This window comes from Lynx rufus, unplaced genomic scaffold (assembly GCF_022079265.1).
Source record: "Lynx rufus isolate CCGP_SWC_20201006 ecotype Redwood Valley unplaced genomic scaffold, mLynRuf1.p SCAF_4, whole genome shotgun sequence".
NCBI classification, from domain to species: domain Eukaryota; kingdom Metazoa; phylum Chordata; class Mammalia; order Carnivora; family Felidae; genus Lynx; species Lynx rufus.
This window is the reverse complement of record NW_025814856.1, coordinates 80075971-80097972: the sequence shown is the minus strand read 5'-3', so window position 1 is coordinate 80097972 and position 22002 is coordinate 80075971. Positions and strand designations below refer to the sequence as shown.

Genomic DNA, 22002 nt, shown 5'->3' with positions numbered 1-22002 from the left:
AATACCAAGAAGAAATAACAAGCAGATTCAAAATTCACAGGGTCCTTGAAAAAAAAAAAAATGATGCCCAGAAGGCACTGCTCTCCTTCCAGTCACATCAAGGTTCAAGACTTGGAATGTTTTCGTTGCTGTCCTCCATATTCAGTTGTTTGTCAAATGATCAAGATGCTTCCTCTGTGGTGCTGTTTGCTTTTCGACCTCGCCTTTCTATGTATCTTCTCTCTCTAGTCATTCAAGATTCACAGATTAATCTTTTTTTAAATATAGCAATTCCCTGTGCAAAATCTACAATGGTTCCTACTCACTGCTGTATTTTTCTTTTTAAAAACATTTTTTTCCTACTTACAAAGAAATACATGCTCAATACAGAAAACCAAGAAAAACAAGCAAAGAGGTAACACACACACACACACACACACACACACACACACACACACAAATCCTATAATCCACACGTAAGTAGGTATGGCAACCTTTACTTAGCAATTCTTTTTTTTAATGTTTATTTATTTTTGAGAAAGAGAGAGACAGAGCACGAGTGGGGGAAGGCTAAGAGAGAGGGAGACACAAAATCCGAACCAGGCTCCAGGCTCTAAGCTGTCAGCACAGAGCCCGACACAGGGCTCGAACTCACAAACTACAAGATCATAACCTGAGCCGAAGTCATACGTTCAACAGACTGAGCTCAAAGGACTGAGCCACCCAGCTGTCCCTACCTTCTTTTAAATAGAGATAAAATTTACATGCAATGGAAATCAAATGTCTTATGCACATAATTCCCTGATTATTTGACAAATGTTTACGCCCTAATCAACATGAAGAATATTTCTCCAAAACCACAAGACTTCCTATGTTCTCTCTCTCCCAGTCATGTTCTTTGTCAGCTATCTATGTAGCCAATATTTCTCCTAGTCTGAGGCTAGTCTTTTCTTTTTTTCTTTTCTTCTTTTTTTAACATTTATTTATTTTTGATTTTTTTTTTTCAACGTTTATTTATTTTTGGGACAGAGAGAGACAGAGCATGAATGGGGGAGGGGCAGAGAGAGAGGGAGACACAGAATCGGAAGCAGGCTCCAGGCTCTGAGCCATCAGCCCAGAGCCCGACGCGGGGCTCAAACTCACGGACCGTGAGATCGTGACCTGAGCTGAAGTCGGACGCTTAACCGACTGAGCCACCCAGGCACCCCTGGTCTTTTCATTTTTAAAAATGCCTTTTAATCTGCAAGTATTTTTTATTTTGATGAAATCCAATTTATTAATTCTTATTCTGTAGTTAATATGTCTTGCATATTCTCTAAGAAATCTTCCCTTACTCCAAGGCTGTGAAGATATCCTCCTACTTTTTTCTTTTTATAAGCTTTATACTTTTAGCTTTACATTTCAATCTATGATCCATCACAACCTGTAAAGAGGCCTAAAAAATACCTACACATTTAACTGTAAAATCAGACACAATTAACAATGTCCACTCTTACCACTTCTATTCAACCTTATGCAGGAAGAAAGAGAAATAAAATGCATAAAGAATGTTAACAGGGGGCTGGGGGGTGTGTATCTGCAGTGAAAGGATAAATGACTGTATGTGCAGAAAATCCCAAGAAATTGACATAAACACACATGAACTGTTCTGTGTTCAACTTTGTATTTTTCACTATATATTCCTAACTGATGTTTTAATTTACTTCATGTACAAATTTCTTACCTTCATCTTCGTCCTCTACATCATGCTTCCAAACACCTCTTCAACCTAACCTACACATCAGCTTTTAGCTTGCTATTTACTGGAAAACAAGGTCACTTAGAGCTTTCCAGAGAACCTTCCCAGCCTGCAGGTGGGGTCAGAGAAGTGCCCTATGCTATCAACAAAGTCTAATAAATCCCAAGTGGCAAGGCCCCCTTTACATTTTCTATGAAGTCTTTTACCTCTAACCAAACAAACTTACTCCTCTAAAGGCAATCACAAATCTTTCATTTTTTTTTCATCTTACAATTAACTACACAATAAAGATTAAAAGGGGTATTTAAAAAGTTTCTTGATCTGCTCTCTTCGGTCACTATTTAGCAAGCCACAGATTATTCTACTAGGTCCAGGGACAGACTGCAAACGCAAGACCAGCAGAGGTTCTGTCACTGACTAGTTTATATTCTAGCCCATGAAGTCTTAGAGAGTGGGGGCTGGTTTCTCACTCACCTTTATATTCCCTGTAGTAAAACACAACACTGTACACATAGTAAGCCTCAAAGAATTCAACTGTCATGCTAACTAAGGCTTAGGGATCAATACCCTGGTCAGCAGCAAATCACAGCACCAGGGTCTATCAGGCATCAGAATCTCCTCAGGCCCCATGAAAGAAATGTTAAGAAGGCCTATGTAATCAGTTCAAGAGCATCTATTATTCTGTTCATAGAGATAAAGAGAATTTCTTTTTAAGGCCTCAAGTAAGCCAAATTAAGCCAACTAATTTTAAAAACATAGACAACCATGGTGGGATTAAATATGTGCACAGCTTTAGTGATTTTAAGGAAAATAACTGTGAATGAATAAAGGTTATCATATATATTTATATGATATATATTTCTATATTTCTATATATATATATAGAGAGAGAGAGAGAGACTAAAGACTACACTTCTATAAAACACCAGCTGTATGATATCGGTTTCTAAGGCAACCCTATGTAAGGTATATTCCTTGCTTTCTTTAAAAGAAGCTAAAGCTATAAGTCATAAGTCACATACTCTGAGAAAGACAAGGCTGATGAGAACGTATAACCACCATTAAACTTTGAGAGTTATTAAAATTCAGCCAGTCTAAACTTTTTACAAGTCATCTGACATTTTTCTAGTGTGTGAATATTTACATTTTTATGATACGTTTTGAAGAAGATATTCCTAAGCCGCAAAAGAAACAAACTGAATGTCACTCAAATGTGTATAATAAAGACCTCTGGAGCATTACGGATAATTTTAAGATCCAGGGAGGAAATGCAAGATGTGCATTCCGACTTGTGCGTCCTTCACGATGCATCGACCTCCTCACTCCTGACACGCCTTCTGAGACACAGGTAGCATCAGTACTGTCTGTCCCTTAGCTGGAGCCTAACACTAGAGACAATTCCTTCATCCAACCAAAAATATTTATTGCACTGTGGACAGTATACATGCAGTGGGGCTGACAAAATACACAGCCCTTGCCCACAGGCAATCTTCCAGACTGAGGAGAAGGAGATCACAGATGCATGCAAAAATACATGTGCAATTCTACACCATGACGACTACTGGGGGGTGGCAGGTTGTGACAGACACCATTGTGAGGGACACAGGGAGGGGCCTAATTAAGATGTGATTCAGGGTTCGATGAAGGCCTAAGGAAATGACACATGTTTACCAAGTCAGCCCATGAAAGTGCTGAAATCAGTATCTGCAGAAACAATACAGGTGATGAAACTGTACAAGGTGCCAGCTTCCTGAAGGATGATTTAAGAGAGCCCAAACACAGGAGCTCCAAGGAGTCCATCAGTGCAGGCAGCAGGATGTTAACACAGCAAGGTGCCTAGGTCACCACGGACCAGTCCTTGTAGCAAATACATGCTGAGGGCCAGAAACATTTTGAAACATAAGGTAGGTCAAAGCAGTTAATTCCCCTTACACAGCAGGAAGTGAACGGAAGCCACTTCTTCGTGGTAGCCGTGGTGCTCTGGAGGCATGGCACATACCTTGGAGGAGCCTGCTGAGCCCGTGAAACACGTGCAGTGCGGGGCGTACTCCCAGGGGTCCCGACTCTGGATGTACAGTCCAGCCAGGGACCACGTACCAGGTGCCCCTAGCGGTTCCGATGCAGGTGGTACAAAGGTCACACTCTGAAAAGCCACTTTACACGGCAATCCCCCCAGAGCAGGGGGCTCTACCCCGTCTGTCCGAGAGACACTCACCAAATGAGCAGGACAGCACAAGGGCCTCCCGGAAGTGTCTGTTTATTGGCTCACCCCGTGCCTGATCCGTGTTATCTCCTGGGCTTGGAAGTAAGAATCCAAACAAACTGCCCAGAAGCGACATCAAAACAAGATAGGAAGAGAGAAACCATGCTGACACAGCTCTCTCTCCAGAGGCCAGGGAAACAGGCCTAGCAGAGGGAGGCAGTGAGGCCACAAGGAGACCAGCACGAACACACACGCGGGAACAGTCCTGAGGGGAGAATGAATAAATGAAGACAGAGCAGAGGAAACTAAAATTCACATTTCCTAAGCACCTTTCCTGTACCAGGCAGTATGGCACATACTTCATGTATTTGCCTCATTTTTATCCTCATAAAATCTTGAGTGGTACGATGTAGTTATATGTTACATTACGCGGGGAGAGGATATTATATCACAGATGAAGAAGCTGAAGCCTGGATGGAAAGGAGCTTGTCTGAGGACATAGGACTGGGAAGCCAGATTTTGGACCCAGGACTCTCAGACACCGAGGCCATAATCCTCCTGAGTTTGGCGGGAGAGCAAAAACTGAGATGAGTGGGCACAGGCTGGCAGAAAGAGAACGCACAGGCAAGCAGAAAGGAGCAAAGAAGAATGCTTTATCAATATGAGAACTTTACACAGTGGCCTTTGTGCTCAAGTGGCTGAGGTTTCCTGTGTGTTGAGTGGGGAAAGACCCATAAAGAGGTAAAAAGAAGGTAGAATGTTGAGATGCAATTTGGTTGGTGATGAATGATCCAGAAGGGCAGACACCCAGTTGCTTACCGCAGCTACCGCAGGGTGCGGAGATGGTGGGGGACTTTCCACACTCCACCCCCAACATAACCTTTTTCCTAAGGTGAACAAATAGTTCTTTTGTGAAGAGATAAAACAGGGTAGTGTGGTTTGTTGTTGATGATGTTTTCTTTCTAAAAAGTGGCTGGCAGATTCATTCTCCAGGAATGAAGTCAAAGAAAACAGAAGTGACCAGAAGACAGAAAAGACACCTCACCAGACTAAGGGAATCATATTCCTGAACTGCCAAAGCCACCCCTGCCCTTCCCCTTCCTCAACAATTCCGTCCACAGTCATCACTAGATAGGGCCAAGCAGCGAAGATATCTGAGCACAGGCTAAGTAAGGCCGGAAGGGGACAGATGCCCAAAACAGCGGTGAGGATGACTGGTGATTCATCACATACAAGGAAATTAATCAAACAATTAAACATAACAAGGATAATGAGAACCTAGCCTCTTATTTGTCAAAGAAAGAAACTTGGAAGTACAGAAAGGGAGAAAATTGGGCTGAATTCCCTGGTATTAGAGTGGAATTAGAGATATCTGATTAATTTATGTGTTTTAATATATACATAAGTAAAAATAGAAACAAATATAAATATAGAAATAGATATAAACCTAAAGGAAGAGTGTACGGGTGTCCCTAGCTCTAGGCTAAGGTATCTGGAAGCACTGTTGCCTCAACAGCAATAACCACATCTGATGCCTAGATCTTGTTTCCTAAGCACTATTCTCCACTAAAAGGAACGAGGGCTCCTTGTAGAAAGAGTGGATTCCAGGGCTGGAGTAGGGAAAATACGAGAAAAGCCTGGAACAGTGTACTATACTTGAAAGTTGGAAAGAATGACAGGGACGTCTCAAAAGGATACAGAATCAACCTGAAGGAGCTCCTTATGGCCAAATTTGGGCCATCAAAATAAATAAGGAGAATAACTAATTAGAACTCACTGAACAAAAGGGAACTCCATGAATGAGCCCATCTGAGGTAACTAGAAAGAATGACCAGACACAGAGATGGATGGAAGGGACAGGTGGAGACAGGAAGAGGAAGGAAGAAGAGGGAGAAGGAAGCAAGTTAGTTGGCAGGGGGATATTTACAGTCTCAAAGTAACTCACAACAACATACAGTACTAACTAATTACCAGGAGGAAAGAGTAACTTCACAGGACAGATATCTGGCACACGCCATCTTAAACAAAATAACCAACACCAACTGTAATGGTGCAAACCAAACTCGCATACTACCTGACAAAACGCAGTAAGAACACTTCTCATAGAAAAACACTGTTTTGATATTCCAAATTGAGAAACCTGGGAGTGCCTGGCTGGCTGGTAGAGCATGCTACTCTTATTCTTGGGGTTGTGAGTTAGGGCCCCATCTTGGGCACAGAGATAACTTAAAAAAAAAAAAAAAAAAAAAACAGCTACAAAATAAAGAAACAGTTTACCAAATTAAGAAGCCTTATACAAAATAATTGGCCTACAATCTTCAACAATGTCAAAGTCAAGAAAAGACTAATGAATTGTTCCAGATTAAAGAAACAAGTGTTAATAAAGAGAAAAAACAAACAAACAAACAAACAAAAAACAAGTCCAAACTGGAATCATCCCCACCCCCCAACACAACAGCAAACCAAGACTTAATTCTAGTTTAAACCTAGCCCAGGAATGTGACCTTTTAAAAGTCAACCAGAAGTTTCCTGATAAGCACAAATGAGGTAATCTGCATGATAAAAATCCTGCTGCTCTCTACCCTCACCCCGCCCCAAAGGAAGATATTCTGGCAAGAAACAGTCCTTTCTTTTCTTCAGCTAGTAACTCCATGCCTCACCCTCAAAGTTCTCATTCTGTACAACTCCGGGAGCATCTCCACTTGCTAGATACAGGCGGGTGCTGCCCGGTTCATGAACTGCTTAATAAGGCCAGTTAGATCAGCTGCATTTTGTTTTTTAACCCAAGAAAACAAAATGTAGTATGAGTCTGGGAAGGACTGGTTTCATATAAAGGACGATATTGGCAACTGGCAAAACCTGAATGTTGTTTGAGGAATGAATAGTAGAGCTATAAACAATATTAATGTCTTTTTTTTTTTTCATTTATTTATTTATTTTTAGAGAGACAGAGCGTGAGCAGGGGAGGAGCACAGAGAGAGAGGGACACACAGAATCCGAAGCAGGCTCCAGGCTCTGAACTGTCAGCACAGAGCCCGATGTGGGGCTCAAACCCACAAACTGTGAGATCATGACCTGAGCCAAAACCAAGAGTCAGCTGCCCAACGGACTGAGCCACCCAGGGGGCCCCACAAAGGTCACTTCTTGATTTTGATGGTTGTATTATAGTTACAAAGAATAATGTACCTGACTGTAGGCAAAATTTACTAAATAACTCAGATGTGAATAATTAGCAAGTTGGAAACTTAAACTCTATTTGTGGCTGGGGGCGGGGGGGGGGGGGGGGGGCAGGGGATGGGGCACAGTTCTTGCCCCAGACATTCCCAATCAGTTCCACTGACCCCTTGAATGCATTTATGTCCATTATCTTAGACAAAATGTTCCGATCTAGATCACAAAATTCACAGAGCAAGGCGTCTACTACATGTAATGCTGACTGGAAGCAGAAGTTACTTGCCAGAGTCAAGAATGAGACAGAGAGAAAGAGAAGCTTACATCTCGCACATGTTTCAGTGAGGCTGACTTTAGTACTGGTTCGAGTTCAGCAAATGTTACCTAAAATCAGCACTGACCGTGAAATCCTTCATTCACAGCCCTGTATTTCGGTCTGAGGTGTCTGTCCCCTCTGCTGCTCTACAGAGATGGTACAGGGATAAATGAGAGTACTGGTTACATCTCCTGACCCACACACTCAAGTGCCAGATGTGAGAACAAGAGCTCCCATTCCCGCACGGTAGAGCCCCTGTGCTAAAAGAACTGTTCCTGCAGACCAAGCTAACAACACGGCCTAAGCAGTGAGATCAAAGACAACTGTCCAAATCTCCTCTTCAAACAACTTCATTTGTGAACCAAGAAATGCAGATTTAGAGGGAGGATGTAAAACCTCTATCTTTTCACCTTTCCACAGGCTCTGTTATGTTCCATACCGGATGGCTTAGACCTTTGAGGTCATAATCACTACTCCTCCAAATGCTAAAGATCTACATTCTTTTTTCTAAGGAAAACATTGATTCCATGTGTAGAAACCCACACCTATGGTGTGGAAACCCACTCTATGGTTAGAGTAGAAGATGAGTTCTTAAACTTTTACAACAGAACATAATTTTCTCTTCCTCTTAATGGAGACTTAAAAAGTTTCTAATGGTACTCCATAACCAACACCCAGACGGCCTGCAATCACTAGATAAATTCATACAAGACACTATGGAGTCAGGGATTCATTAATGCTCTATGGCCTGACCAGGTATCCATCTCCTGCCATCTATTATTTTTCTGTATAGAATGTGATCTACTTTGGGTGCCTCAGTGGCACAATCAGTTGAGTGTCCGACTCTTGGTCTCAGCTCAGGTCATTATCTCACGGTTTGTGGGTTTGAGCCCTGCATCAATCCCAAGCCCTGCTTGGGATTCTGTCTCCCTGTCTGTCTCTCAAAATAACTAATAAAGGGGCGCCTGGGTGGCTCAGTCGGTTGAGCGTCTGACTTCGGCTCAGGTCATGACCTCACAGTTTGTGAGTTCGAGCCCCGCATCAGGCTATGTGCTAACTGCTTGCTTAGAGCCGGGAGCCTGCTTCAGATTCTGTGTCTCCTCCTCTCTCTGCCCCTCCCCTGCTCACACTTTGTCTCACTCTGTTTCTCAAAAATAAATCAATGTAAAAAAATTTAAAAAAAAATCTTTAAAAATAATAAAAATAAAATTCTTAAAAAAAAAAAAAAAGGGAATCTGATTACATTGAACTTAATGAGTAGCAAATCAATGTCTCATCAATTGTTCAGAAGCTCAGAATTCCAGACTGTGATAATCTACTAAAGAGAATGAAAGTCCAAAAAAGAGAGAGAGAATATGAAAGTCCAAATGAGTAAGTTAAGTAACAAAGAGGTGGTCAAATGGACACATCAACCTCCCTTTCTCCTACATTCTCAGAGTCCAGTCTACACAAAGCATACAGTCTGGATCACACTGTCCTCTATTCATCACACAACACGCTTGCCTTTTAGGAGTTTAACTATATGCTCTTGATCTTTACAAAGCAATACAAGAACACTTCACCTGAGTAATTTCTATGTCTTCTGTGAAATCACAGCTAAAAACACAATCCACTGTGTCACACAATGGCAAAGCCCACAGAATGTCTTTTTCACTGAGTACAATGCCAGGAAAAAGTCTGTCTCTGTAAACAAATGAGCAGGCTTTCTTTCCACAGACAATGAATACTATGTAATTCAATGTTATACAGAGAAAAGGACTGGTTCCTTGTTACTCTTAGTCTGAAAACTTAAAGCCAATTGCCTTGCACAACCGTTACACTGGCTCCCCTCAGGAGCCTGGTACCTTCTAGTCTCTATGCTCTTCTTAGATAGCTGCTGCTGTTTTTATCCTTAACTGTCCTACTTACAGTATCTTTAATTCTATTAGATTAAAATCCTCTTGAAAGTATGTATGTACATATGTATATACTGTCTATCTCTTACAGTTTTCCTTCTGCTATCTCTTACCTTTTCTGGTACCACTCTATACTTAATGATCTAGAAATTAAAAATGAGGGGCGCCTGGGTTGGTTACACATCTGACTCTTGGCTTTGGACCAGGTCACGATCTCACAGTTCGTGTGACTGAGCCCCAGGTCGGGCTCCACACTGACAGCACGGAGCCTGCTTGGAATTCTCTCTCTGCCCCTCCCCCGCTCACGCTCTCCCTCTCTCAAATAAATAAACATTTAAAAAAAAAAAAAAAAAAGGTGTTGACACCAAGAGGTGAATTTAACATAGACCATACTGTCTGCATCAGTGACAAGCAGGCACGATCACCTTTGCAGTAGTCGGCGGGGTCCTCCTGCTCTTCATCATCTGATCCCAGGATCTCCTCCTCTGGCTCCGGGGGTGTGGGGTCTGGCAGAGGCGGTGGCGGTGGTGGAGGCGGTGGTGGCGGAACTAAGGGAGCTTTCTGCTGAGGCTCCGGCCTGAAACGGGAGAAGGAGAATTCCTATTTACTCAGAAGCCAATCTTGCATTATGGACACACATGAGAGTTTCTTAACACAAGAAAAAAATAAACCTGTCACACACTAGCTAGAAATGCTGGTTAATGCACCGCGTCCATTTTAGCTAAATTCAAGTAAGGTTTCAACATACAGGTCCAGAGGGGGAAAAAAAAAAATCACACTTTGTAGGCACATTTTCACTCAGAGCTTCAAAATTTCGTAAGTCCTGACAATATTATGAAATAAAGGGGAAACAGAAAGAGAACCCCCCCCACCCATGCTATATAGCCTTATTAAGTTAGAACACATCCCACAGAGATTATAAAAAGACAGATGAAAGCAGCTCTGAGCTTATAAAAGGACTTATTTTCCATTATTTTAAAATCAGAATTCCTTTTCCCATAGAAACAGTACAATGTGGTTAGGTTTCCGGGATAACTCGTAAAAGCTAATACATGCTATTAACTGATGTAGTTATTTTCATTAAGGAATTCAGCCATCTATCTCCCTTGCTTATCAAGAATACTACCCCAAACTGGAAATTAAACAATGAAAACACCCACTGTCAGTCAAATACAAAACCAGCACATACATTAATGCAAGGTTTCCAAGGTTTGCAAAATGCTAATTTCCAAATGTCACAAAAAGGCTAAATAATGGTTAGTCTGCTCTTTTATAAAAGATAAGAAAACCCACAATACAAAAAAATGTTTCTAAGCTTGAGAGATTACAGATGAGAGCCTTCTTTCAGGTATCTAGAGAAACTCGAGGAGAAACTCTTCCTGAGCCAGCACACAGAGTGCACGAACAGGCGAGGGAAATCGGGCTGACAGAGGTGTTCTCCAGAGAGGTTCACAGGGTAAGGAGGGGGTCTCCAGTCTGGGGAGCAAGGGGAACCCCATAAGCACTGATGTGTGCACAACTGCTCTTCTTTTTGGACTGCCAGTAGTCGTGCCCCCCTTCGAAAAGCACCTTTTGAGACTGCTCCTCCCTACACAAGGGAAGGCTGGTTCTGATCCGCTTTCTTCACTGTCGTACCACTCAGGGCACAGACGGCTGAAGCTGACTCTACAGGCCTGGAACCTTCAGGCCGGCTGTCACCGGCAGCAAGCTCATTTGCAGTTGCCAGTAGAGGCAGGGCCAGCAGAGCCACCTGACCCCGGCCCCTCTCTAAGCCGGACCTCTAAATTCTTCCCAATCTGACAGCCCCCAAATAGCATTTACTGTATTGCTCTTAGCCTAAATTGGCTAAAGGTCACTTATGTGGTTTGCCACCAAAACTCAAAGTGCCACAAGCAACAAAGGGGGGTAGGGTGGAAGGCAGCAGAAACCCAGTCACGAGGAAGGGGTGGGGACTATGCCGCACAGGTAACCTGAAAGGCAAGCACTGGCAAGTTGAGTATCTTTGGCAGAGTGACTAAGGAACGCTTATGAGCTGAAAACGACCTGTATTGATTGTTATTTGCCACAATTTATGGACACTCAAAGTTACAGCTCCCTGGATGACAAACGTTAGGAACAGGGTGGTGATCACATCCTGAGTTAACCACTGCTCAAGATGGAGCCCTGGAAGGGGATAATCACAACCAAACACCCACATCACTGCCAGAATACATCCAAAAATACATCTAACAGACCTTATGGAAGTGTACTAATCTTTCTGGCAGCCTTGCAAATGCTCCTTTCCTTTTTAACATACATGTTCTTACTGAAAGTAGAATGGCAATGCACAAAAGAGAGGCCGGAAGAAGGGGAGGCAGGAGAGGGCTGCACCAGAGGGAAGGGGGGGTGAGCAAGATGAATGGTCTCACAAGAACCATTCATTCATTCTTCAGGGCTGTGAGCAGAAACTACTGAGCTGACCAATGTGCTCAATCAGAAACGCTTAGAAATTTTACACGAAAAAATGAGGAGATCCTCCAAATTTAAAAGAAAACATGTTATATTCCTCATAGAAACTATGTAACAATTAATGAAAAGAACAGAACTAGAGAATCATCTACCTGTGCTCCTCACTACAGACCCTTGGGCCAGGTAATTAAATCACTGTAGTGGGGACTGTTTTGTACACTGTAGAATGTTATAAGCATCCCTGGCCTCAAGACATTAATGTCAGTAACATCCACACCCACCGCCAGTTGTGACCATCAAAAACTATGTCCAGAAATTAACAAATTCCCTGGGGACAAAATCATACCCATTTGAGAACCACTGCTCTAACAAGTGTTTTCTGTACTTAGCTTTATTCCTACAGAGTAGACTGTATCTGTAATAAGGGAAAACAAATTCTCATTTTCATGGGCCCATTTTCTCTCATTTGAGAGGCTCATCATAATGTGTTTCTCTTAATTATTGTCCCCCCATTTGCTGAGCTGTCCACATCACTTAACAAAACTGCCAGACCCTCTGGTCTCAACGAGCAGGCAGGCACCTCTTCTCCCTCCAGTGAGGGCCACACTGAACAGGCAGGCAGAAAGCGCCCCCAAGGCCACTTATTTCTCTCAAGTTAAAGGAAGGAGTCAGGGTACCTTGAAGTAGAAAGGAAGTTGAGTAATGTTGAAGTAATATTTCAACTATCACATCCTAACACCTAGGGCTATGCTGTCTAATCATCAGTGGGCACTGGCCACATGCCTGTACTGAGCACTGGAAATGGGACGAGAGTACAAATCAAGACAGGCTACGTGCGTAAAATACATACTGGATTTCTGAGATTTCATACAAAAAATGTAAAATATTTTATTAATAAGTTTACATTTATTATATGTTAAAATAATAATATTTGGGATAGAATGCAATATATTATTAAAATTAAACTCGCCTGATTCTACTTTTTTTAATGTGGCTACTAGAACACTTCGAATTACAAATGAGACTCACATTATAGTTCTACTGGACAGCACCACCCTAGGCTCTTCAGATAAAAACCAGAGGAGTACTTGGCCTAAAAAATCAGAGATTCCTGGTCATACCAATGATGGTGAATTTTACTAAGGCTTCTCCTGTAACATGCCTCACATCAATGATCACCAACTATCAAATCACTTAAATCGTCATAGTAAGGTTCAGAACAACGTAACTGCCAAATGTTATGGTGCTGATCATGACTCTTTTTCATCTCGTTCATCCTTGTTACTGCCTACCACATCGGAGAAACACAAGTAAATATATCTTAGGGCAGGTATAGGCACAAGAGAAGGAGGCCACACCATCTTGAAGGCTGGCTTCTTCAAAGTGGATTCTTGTGGCTTCCACAGTATTACTTTAATTAAGCCTAGTTAAATCTCAACTATTTAAAAGATCCAGGGGTAGCAGGCAGTTTATATCACCAAGTACACACTTAAAAAATATATCAGCAGATTTTAAAAGTACCTTTTCATCAATCCTAATGAGAACCATCAAAAAGTTATTTCACAGAATAATTACTAGAAGCACTGGGGAGGAATCAAGATGGCGGAGCAGCATGGAAACCTGAGCTTGTCTCCTCCCTGAAATGCAGCTACATCAGCACCAAATCATTTTGAACACCTAGGAAATTGATCTGAGGATTAACGCAACAATCTTCGTAACTTGAGCCGCAGAACTTGGCACATACGCAGTGCAGGCAGGTGAACCGGGGGAGACAAAGAAGCCGTGGAGGGTGGTGAGCTATTTTGGCAGAGAGAGAAAGAGAAAGGCAGAGAGAGCAGTGCATCGGGATCGTACAAGAAAAGCACGCCCCACCAAAGTAGCTGTAGAGAAAGAGAGAAAGAGTAAAAACCCTCGCAGGGGACTGAACAAGAAACCTGTTCCCCAAAACCACTGCCAGGGAGAAAGAAGAGGATTCAATACCACCAGGATTCTATAAACAGTGGAGCATAGACTCTGAAGTTCCCGAGCTCAGTGCCTGGCAGTGCTCTGGTGAGGAAGTAGGGCGAATCCCCAGGAGCAGGCTGCAGGGTCTGAGGGGTCTGTGTGCTACACAGGGAGAAGTGGTTGCCCTGCTTGGAGTGTATTTGGTAGAGGCCATATGGCCTCCCCTGGGGCAAAGGTCCCAGTGGACCCTGGAGAGCAGCACATATGCTGGTATAGGGACTCAAACGCCAGAGTGCCATGAAACCTGGCACTGGCTGGGTGTTGTGATTTGCCATAATCTCTGAATCACTGCCGCTGCGATTGCATGAACGTTTTTCTGGCGTAGGGTGGCACTCGGCCATCACTCAGTAAGACCCTCCCCAGAGAGTCAGCGTAGGTCCAAGCCACCGAGGACTCTGAAGCATGGAATTCTGAAACAAAACCCCATCTAAGATAAAACTCTAGAGGGAGGTGCCACCTGGCAGTGGACAGCTTGAACATGGACAGGGTAGAGACAGGGAGTAGACACAGGGCTGACAAAGGAGGGGCTTGATCGCGGGTCAGTGAGAACTCAAAGTTCCTGTGCTAGATACTAGGGAGCTGGGTGAAGCCATTTCCACCTCCCCTGTGCGCACACAGCACACAGGCACATGGATCCACCCCAGTAGGCTAAGCAGAGCCACCTAGTGGAGAATGGAGCAATTACATCAAGCTCCACCCATCTGCACCCTCCAAGCACAGGCACCAGAAGACCAACATATATCACTCCACCAGCTTAGTGTATGGACTATAGAATCCTTCATAGTTTCAGTTCTAAGGGACACTGGATGTAACTTCATTCAGGTTTCATTCTGTTTGCTGGTTCCTTTATGTGTTCATTTTCTTTGCTTCAGTTTTTGCTTAAAATGTTTTTTTCTTTGTTTTCTTTCTCTTTCTTAGATACAGAAAGAAAAACTTGTTTTTTACTTCATTTTTTATTATTAAAAACTTTTTATTCTATTTCATTTTATTTTCTTTAATTCTATTTTATTATATATGAGTTTTTTAATTTTCAAAGTTCTTCTCACCTTTTTTTCTCCTTTCCTTTCCCTTTTTCCTGTATTCCATAAAACTTCTTTCAACAAGTAGAACAAAACTCACCTAGGATCTAGCTTCCTTTTTTTTGATATTTTGTTTTGTTTTTAATTTTTATTTTATTAATTTTTTTTCTTCCAAAATGACAAAATGAATGAATTCACCCCAAAAGAAAGAACAGGAAGAAATGAAAGCCAGGAACTAAATCAACATAGGTATAAGATGTGTGAACTAGAATTAGAACCATGATAATAAGAATACTAGTTGGGGTGAAACAAGCATAGAAGACATAAAAGAATCCCTTTCTGCAGAGACAAAAGAAATAAAATCTGGGGTGCCTGGGTGGCTCAGTCAGTTAAGCATCCAACTTTGACTCAGGTCATGATCTCGTAGTCTGTGAGATCGAATCCCACATTGGGCTCTGTGCTGACAGCTCAGAGCTTGGAGCACACTTTGGATTCTGTCTCTCTCTCTCCCCGTCTCTCTCTCCCCCTCTCCTGTGCATATTTTGTCTCTCTCAAAAATACATAAACATTAAAAAAAATTTTTTTTAAAGAAAGCTATAAAATACAGTAAGGCTGAAATTTAAAATGCTACAACTAAGATACAATCTCAAATAGATGGACGCCACAACACCAAGAATGGATCAAGCATTGAATTAGCATTATAGAGAATAATGAAGCAGGAAAAAAAAAAGAGGGATACAAAGGCAAAAGATCATGATACAAGACTTAAAGAACTCAAGTGACTCATTAAAAGGTAGTAACATCCAAATCATAGGAGTCTCAGAAGATGAAGAGAGAGAAAAAGGGACAAAAGGTTTATGTGAGCAAATTATAGCAGAAAACTTTCCTTATCTGGGGAAGGACACAGACATCAAAAAACAAGAAGCACAGGGAACCATCATTAGATTCAACAAAAACCAACCATCACCAAGGCATATCATAGTCAAATTAGCAACGTATACAGGCAGGAAAGAATTATGAAAGCAGCAAGGGGGGAAAAAAAAGTCCTTAACCTATAAGGGAAGACAGATAAGTTCACAGCAGACCTATCCACAGTAACTTGGCAGGCTAGAAAGCAATGGCAGGATATATTCTGAATCAGAAAAATATGCAGTCAAGAATTCTTTATCTGGCAAGGCTGTCATTCAAAACAGAAGGCGAGATTAAAAGTTTACCAGACAAACAAAATCTAAAGGAGTTCATGATCACTAAACCAGCCCTGCAAGAAATTTTAAGGGGGTACTCTGGAGAAACAACAAAACGAAACAAAACAAAACAAAACCTCAAAAGGAACAAAGACTAGAAAGGATCAGAACATCACCAGAAACACCAACTCTACAGGCAACCCAATGACACTAAATTCCTATCTTTCAGTACTCACTCTAAATGTAAATAAACTAAATGCTTCAATCAAAAGACACAGGGTATCAGAATGGATAGGAAAACAAGACCCATCTGTATGCTGCTTACAAGAGACTCATTTTAGACCTAAAGACACCTGCAAATTGAAAGTAAGGGGATGGAGAATCATCTATCATACCAATGGTCATCAAAAGAAAGTTGGAATAGCCATACGTACATCAGACAAACTAGATTCTAGAATAAAGACTGTAACAAGAGATGAAGAAGCGCACTATATCATAATTAAAGGGTCTATCCACCAAGAAGATCTAACAATTGTGAATATTTATGCACCCAATGTGAATGCACCCAAATATATAAATCAAGAAACTCATTTATTATAATACCATAATAGTAGAGGACTTCAACACACCACTTACAACAATGGACAGATCTTCTAAGCAGAAAATCAACAAGGAAACAATGGCTCTGAATAACACACTGGACTGGATGAACTTAACAGATATATTCAGAACACTTCATCCTAAAAAGGAATACACATTCTTCTTGAGTGCACTGGAACATTCTCCAGAATAGATCCTATACTGGGTCACAAATCAGCTCTCAACAAGTACAAGATCACACCTTGTATATTTTCAGATCACAATGGTATAAAACTTGAAATCAACCACAAGAAAAAATTTAGAAAGACCATGAATACTTGGACATTAAAGAACATCCTACCAAAGAATGAATGGGTTCACCAAGAAATTAAACAGGAAATTAACAAGTACATGGAAGCCAATGAGAATAACAACATGACAGTCTAAAACTTCTGGGATGCAGCAAACGCAGTCAGAAGAGGGCAGTATATAGCAATCCAGGCCTTCATAAAGAAGGAAGAAAGGTCTCAAATACCCAACCTACCCTTACACCTAAAAGAGCTCGAAAAAGAACAGCAAATAAAGCCCAAAACCAGCAGAAGACGGGAAATAAAGGTAAGAGCAGAAATCAATGATATCAAAAAAAAAAAACAAAAACAAAACAACCAAAAAAACAGATCAATGAAACCAGGAGCTGGTTCTTTGAAAGAATTAACAAAACTGATCACCCCCTAGCCAGATTGATCAAAAAGAAAAAGGAAAGGACCCAAATGAGTAAAATCACGAATGAAAGAGGAGGGATCACAACTAACACTGCAGAAATATGAACAACAATAACAGAATATTATGACCAATTATATGTCAACAAATTGGGCAATCTGGAAGAGACGGAAAAATTCCTAGAGACATATAAACTACCAAAACTGAAACAGGAAGAAATAGAAAATTTGAACAGACCCATAACCAGTAAAGAAATTGAATCACTAATCAAAAATCTCCCAACAAGTAAGAATCCAGGGCCAGATGGCTTTCCAGGGGAATTCTACCAAACATTTAAAGAACAGTTAACATGTATTCTTTTGAAGCTGTTCCAAGAAAAAGAAATGGAAGGAAAACTTCCAACCTCATTCTACGAGGCCAACATTACCTTGATTCAAACACCAAAGATCCCACTAAAAAGGAGAACTACAGACCAATTTCCCTAATGAACAGGGATGCAAAAATCATCAACAAGATACTAGCAAAATGGATCCAACAATACATTAAAAGAATTATTCACCACAATAAAGCGGGATTTATTTCTGGGATGCAGGGCTGGTTCAATATCCACAAATCAATCAATGTGATACATCACATTAATAAAAGAGAAGATAAGAACCACATGAGCCTCTCAATATATGCAGAAAAAGCATCTGACAAAATACAGCATCCTTTCTTGATAAAAACCCTCAAGAAAGTAGGGATAAAAGGATCATACCTCAAGATCATAAAGGCCACATATGAAAGACCCATCGCTAATATCATCCTCAATGGGGAAAAACTGAGCTTTCCCCATAGGGTCAGGAACATGACAGGGATGTCCACTCTCACCACTGTTGCTCAACATAGTGTTGGAAGTCCTAGCCTCAGCAATCAGACAACAGAAAGAAACAAAAGGCACCCAAATCAGCAAGGAGGAAGTAAAACTTTCATTCTCTGCAGACGACATGATACTCTATGTGGAAAACCCAAAAGATTCCACCAAAAACTGCTAGAACTGATACATGAATTCAACAAAGTTGCAGTACATAAAATCAATGTACAGGAATAAGTTGCATTTCTGTACACCAATAATGAAGCAGCAGAAAGAAATATCAAGGAATCGATCCTGTTTTCAATTGCACAAAACCCATAAAACACCTAGGAATAAACCTAACAAAAACAGTGAAAAACATATATGCTGAGAACTATAGAAGGCTTATGAAAGGAATTGAAGACACAAAGAAATGGAAAAACATTCCAGGCTCATGGATTAGAAGAACAAACAGTGTCAAAATGTCGATACTACCCAAAGTAATCAACATACTCAATGCAATCCCTATCAAAAAAACACCAGTATTCTTCACAGACCTAGAACAATTGTAAAATTTGTATGGAACCAGAAAAGACTCCAAATAGCCAAAGTAATGTTGAAAAAGAAACTGAAAGCTGGAGGCATCACAATTCTGGACTTCAAGCTGTATTACAAAGCTGTACTCATCAAGACAGTATGGTGGCAGCACAGAAACAGACACATACATCAATGGAACAGAACAGAGAACCCAGAAATGGACCCACAAATGTATGGCCAACTAATCTTTGCCAAAACAAGAAAGAATACCCAATGGAAAAAAGATGGTCTCTTCAGCAAATGGTGTTGGGAAAACTGGACAGCCACATGCAGAAGAATGAACCTGGACCACTTTCTTACACCATACACAAAAATAAACTCAAAATCAGTGAAAGACCTAAACGTACAACAGGAAGCATCAAAATCCTAGAAGAGAGAACAGGCCCTTCGCCACAGCAACTTCTTACCTGACATGTCTCTGGAGGCAAGGGAAACAAAAGCAAAAACCTCATCAAGATAAAACAATCAGCAAAACTAAAAGGCAACCCATGGAATGGGAGAAAGTATTTGCAAATGACATTATCAGACAAAGGGCTAGTATCCAAAATACAAAGAACTTACCAAACTCAACACCCAAAAAACAAATAATCCTGTGAAGAAATGGGCAAATGACATGAATAGACACTTTTCAAAGACATCCAGGTGGCTAAGAGACACATGAAAAAATGCTCATCACCCATCATCAAGGAAATACAAACCATAACCACAATGAGATAGATACCACCTCACCCCTGTCAGAATGGCTAAAATCAACAACTCAAGCAACAACAAGATGTTGGTAAGGATGCAAAAAAAGAGGAACCCTTTTGTACTGTTGGTGGGAATGCAAACTGGTGCAGCCACTCTGGAAAACAATATGGAGGTTCCTCAAAAAATTAAAAATAGAACTACCCAAACCCAGCAGTTGCACTACTAGGTATTTAACTAAAGGATACAAAAATTCTGATTCGAAGGGGCACATGCACCCCAATGTTTATAGCCGCACTATCAACAATAGCCAAAGTATGAAAAGAGCAAAATGTCCATCAACTGACAAATGGATAAAGAAGATGTGGTTTATATATACAATGGAATATTTATTACTCAGTGACCAAAAAGAATGAATTCTTGCCATTTCCAACAACATGGATGGAACTAGAGTGTATTAGGCTAAGCGAAGTCAGTCAGAGAAAAAGAAGTATCATATGATATCACTCATATGTGGAATTTAAGAAACAAAACAGATGAATATAGGGGAAGGGAAGCAAAAGTAAGATAAAAACAGAGAGGGATTTAAAAAAAAATTTTACACAGGCAGGGGGGCGTGCCTGGGTGGCTCAGTTCATTAAGCATCCAACTTGGGCTCAGTTCATGATCTTGCGGTTCATGAGTTCAAGCACTGCATCACGCTCTGAATGGAGCCTGCTTCGGCTTCTGTGTCTCCCTCTCTCTGTCCCTCCCCCGCTCATGCCATCCCCCTCAAAAATAAAAATAAACATTAAAAGAAAATTTAAAAACAGAGAGGAAGACAAACCATAAGAGACTCTTAAATACAGAGAACAAATAGAGGGTTGCTGGCGGGTGTTGGATGGGGGGATGGGCTAAATGGGTGATGGGCTTTAAGGAGGGCACTTGTCAGGATAAGCACTTGGTGTTACATGTAAGTGATGAATCACTAAACTCTACTGCTGAAATTGCTATGTTAACCAACTGGGATTTAAATTAAAAAATAATAATTAAAAAAGAGTTGTTAGAAGCCCTTAGCAAGCCATGCAGGGAACCCATAAATGTTTTCAACAAGGGTGCCAACACAATTAAATGGTGAACGAATGGTCTTTCCAACAAATGGTACTGGGACAAATGGTTATCTGCATGCAATAAAAGGAAGTCATAACCCTACCTCACACACACATAAAGATTAATTCAAAATGGATCAAAGACTTAAATAAAGGAGCTAAAACTCCAAAACTCACAGGAAAAAATTACAAGTAAATCTTCATGATCTTGGGCTCAACAATGTTTCTTAGATTTGACACTAAAAGCATATGCAAGTGGACTTGATCAAAATTAAGAGCTTTTGTGTTTCAAAGGGCACCACCAGAAAGTAAAGTCATCATGTAATGATGGAAGAAAGTATCTGGAAACCATACAAGATAAGGGTCTTGTATCTAGAATGTAAAAAGAACTCTTGCATAACTTGACAAAAAAAAAATTAATAGGAAAAAGATTAAAATAGACATTTCTCCAAAGATGACCTATAAATGACCAATAAATATATGAAAAAATGTTCAGCATCATTAGTCCTTTGGGAAATGGAAATCAAAACCACAATGACAAGTACTGTCAAGAATGAAGAAAGTAGAACCCTGAATTGTAACAGTAGTGTTCTATGGCCCAGCTGCTTTGCAAGCTGGCAGTTCCTAAAAACGTCGAATTCAGAGTTATCACATAACCCAGCAATTCCACTTCCGGGTATAATATCCAAAAGAAATGAAAACATATGTCCCCACAAAATCTTGTGCGAAAATATTCATAGGACATTATTCGTAGCAGACCAAAAATGTGCATCGAGTGATAAATGAATAAATAAATAAAATGTGGTTAAATAAAATGGTAACATTATTCAGCAATAAAAAGGAATGAAAGTACTGTCACACGCTACAACATGGGTGACCCTTGAAAACATTATGCTAAATGAAAAATGCTAGGCAGAAGAGACCACATGTTATAGGATTCCATTTTATATAAAAATGTCCACACTAGGCAAATGTATAGAGAACTGAGTAAATTAGTAGTTGCTGAGGGCTGAGGGTAGGGGAAAGAAAGAAGAAGGGGAATGGGGATTGACTGTTAACAGGTACAGAGCACCTGCAAAAAGCTGTTTTTTAAAAAAAACAAAAGGTTACACAACTATATAATATCTTTTTAAGAGAGAGAGAGAGCATGTCTTGCAAGTGAGAGAGGGGCAGAAGGCAAGGGAGAGAGAGAATCTTAGGCAAGCTCCACACCCAGCGTGGAGTCCAATAGGGGGCTCAATCTCACGATCTCATGAACTGTGAGATCATGACCTGAGCAGAAATCAAGAGTTGGGTGCTTAACCGACTGAGCCACCCAGGCACCCCTGTATACTATCTTTTAATGTCCACTCTCCAAGAAAAATTAGAAATAGCTATCTTTAGATTTAGAAAACCTGCTACATATGGTCTCCTTCACAACTTCTCAGCCACATTTACAGTGAAAGGTAATACATACTTCCATAAAAACCAGACTGAGAGTCTACCTAAATGTCCAGGTTTACACGAGGCACGAATTTAAAGAACATGCTCTCATATGACATC

General features: G+C 40.9%; 1 protein-coding gene across 7 annotated transcripts in view; it reads right to left on the bottom strand.

Annotated features, from left to right (window-relative positions):
• SRPK2 (SRSF protein kinase 2) overlaps positions 1–22002 on the bottom strand; it is a 251603-nt gene that overhangs the window by 69241 nt on the left and 160360 nt on the right. For 5 of the 7 annotated variants that reach the window (XR_006965189.1, XM_047096476.1, XM_047096477.1 and 2 more), the window contains one exon: positions 9728–9879. Coding sequence is in view for 5 of the 7 variants with exons in the window: in XM_047096476.1 (XP_046952432.1) it covers positions 9728–9879 (152 nt within the window). In the remaining 2 variants the exon portion in view is untranslated. Of the gene's footprint in view, positions 1–3388; positions 3592–3716; positions 6070–9727; positions 9880–18013; positions 18044–22002 lie in introns of those variants that run through there. The other 2 variants (XM_047096475.1, XM_047096479.1) reach the window with 2 other exon arrangements.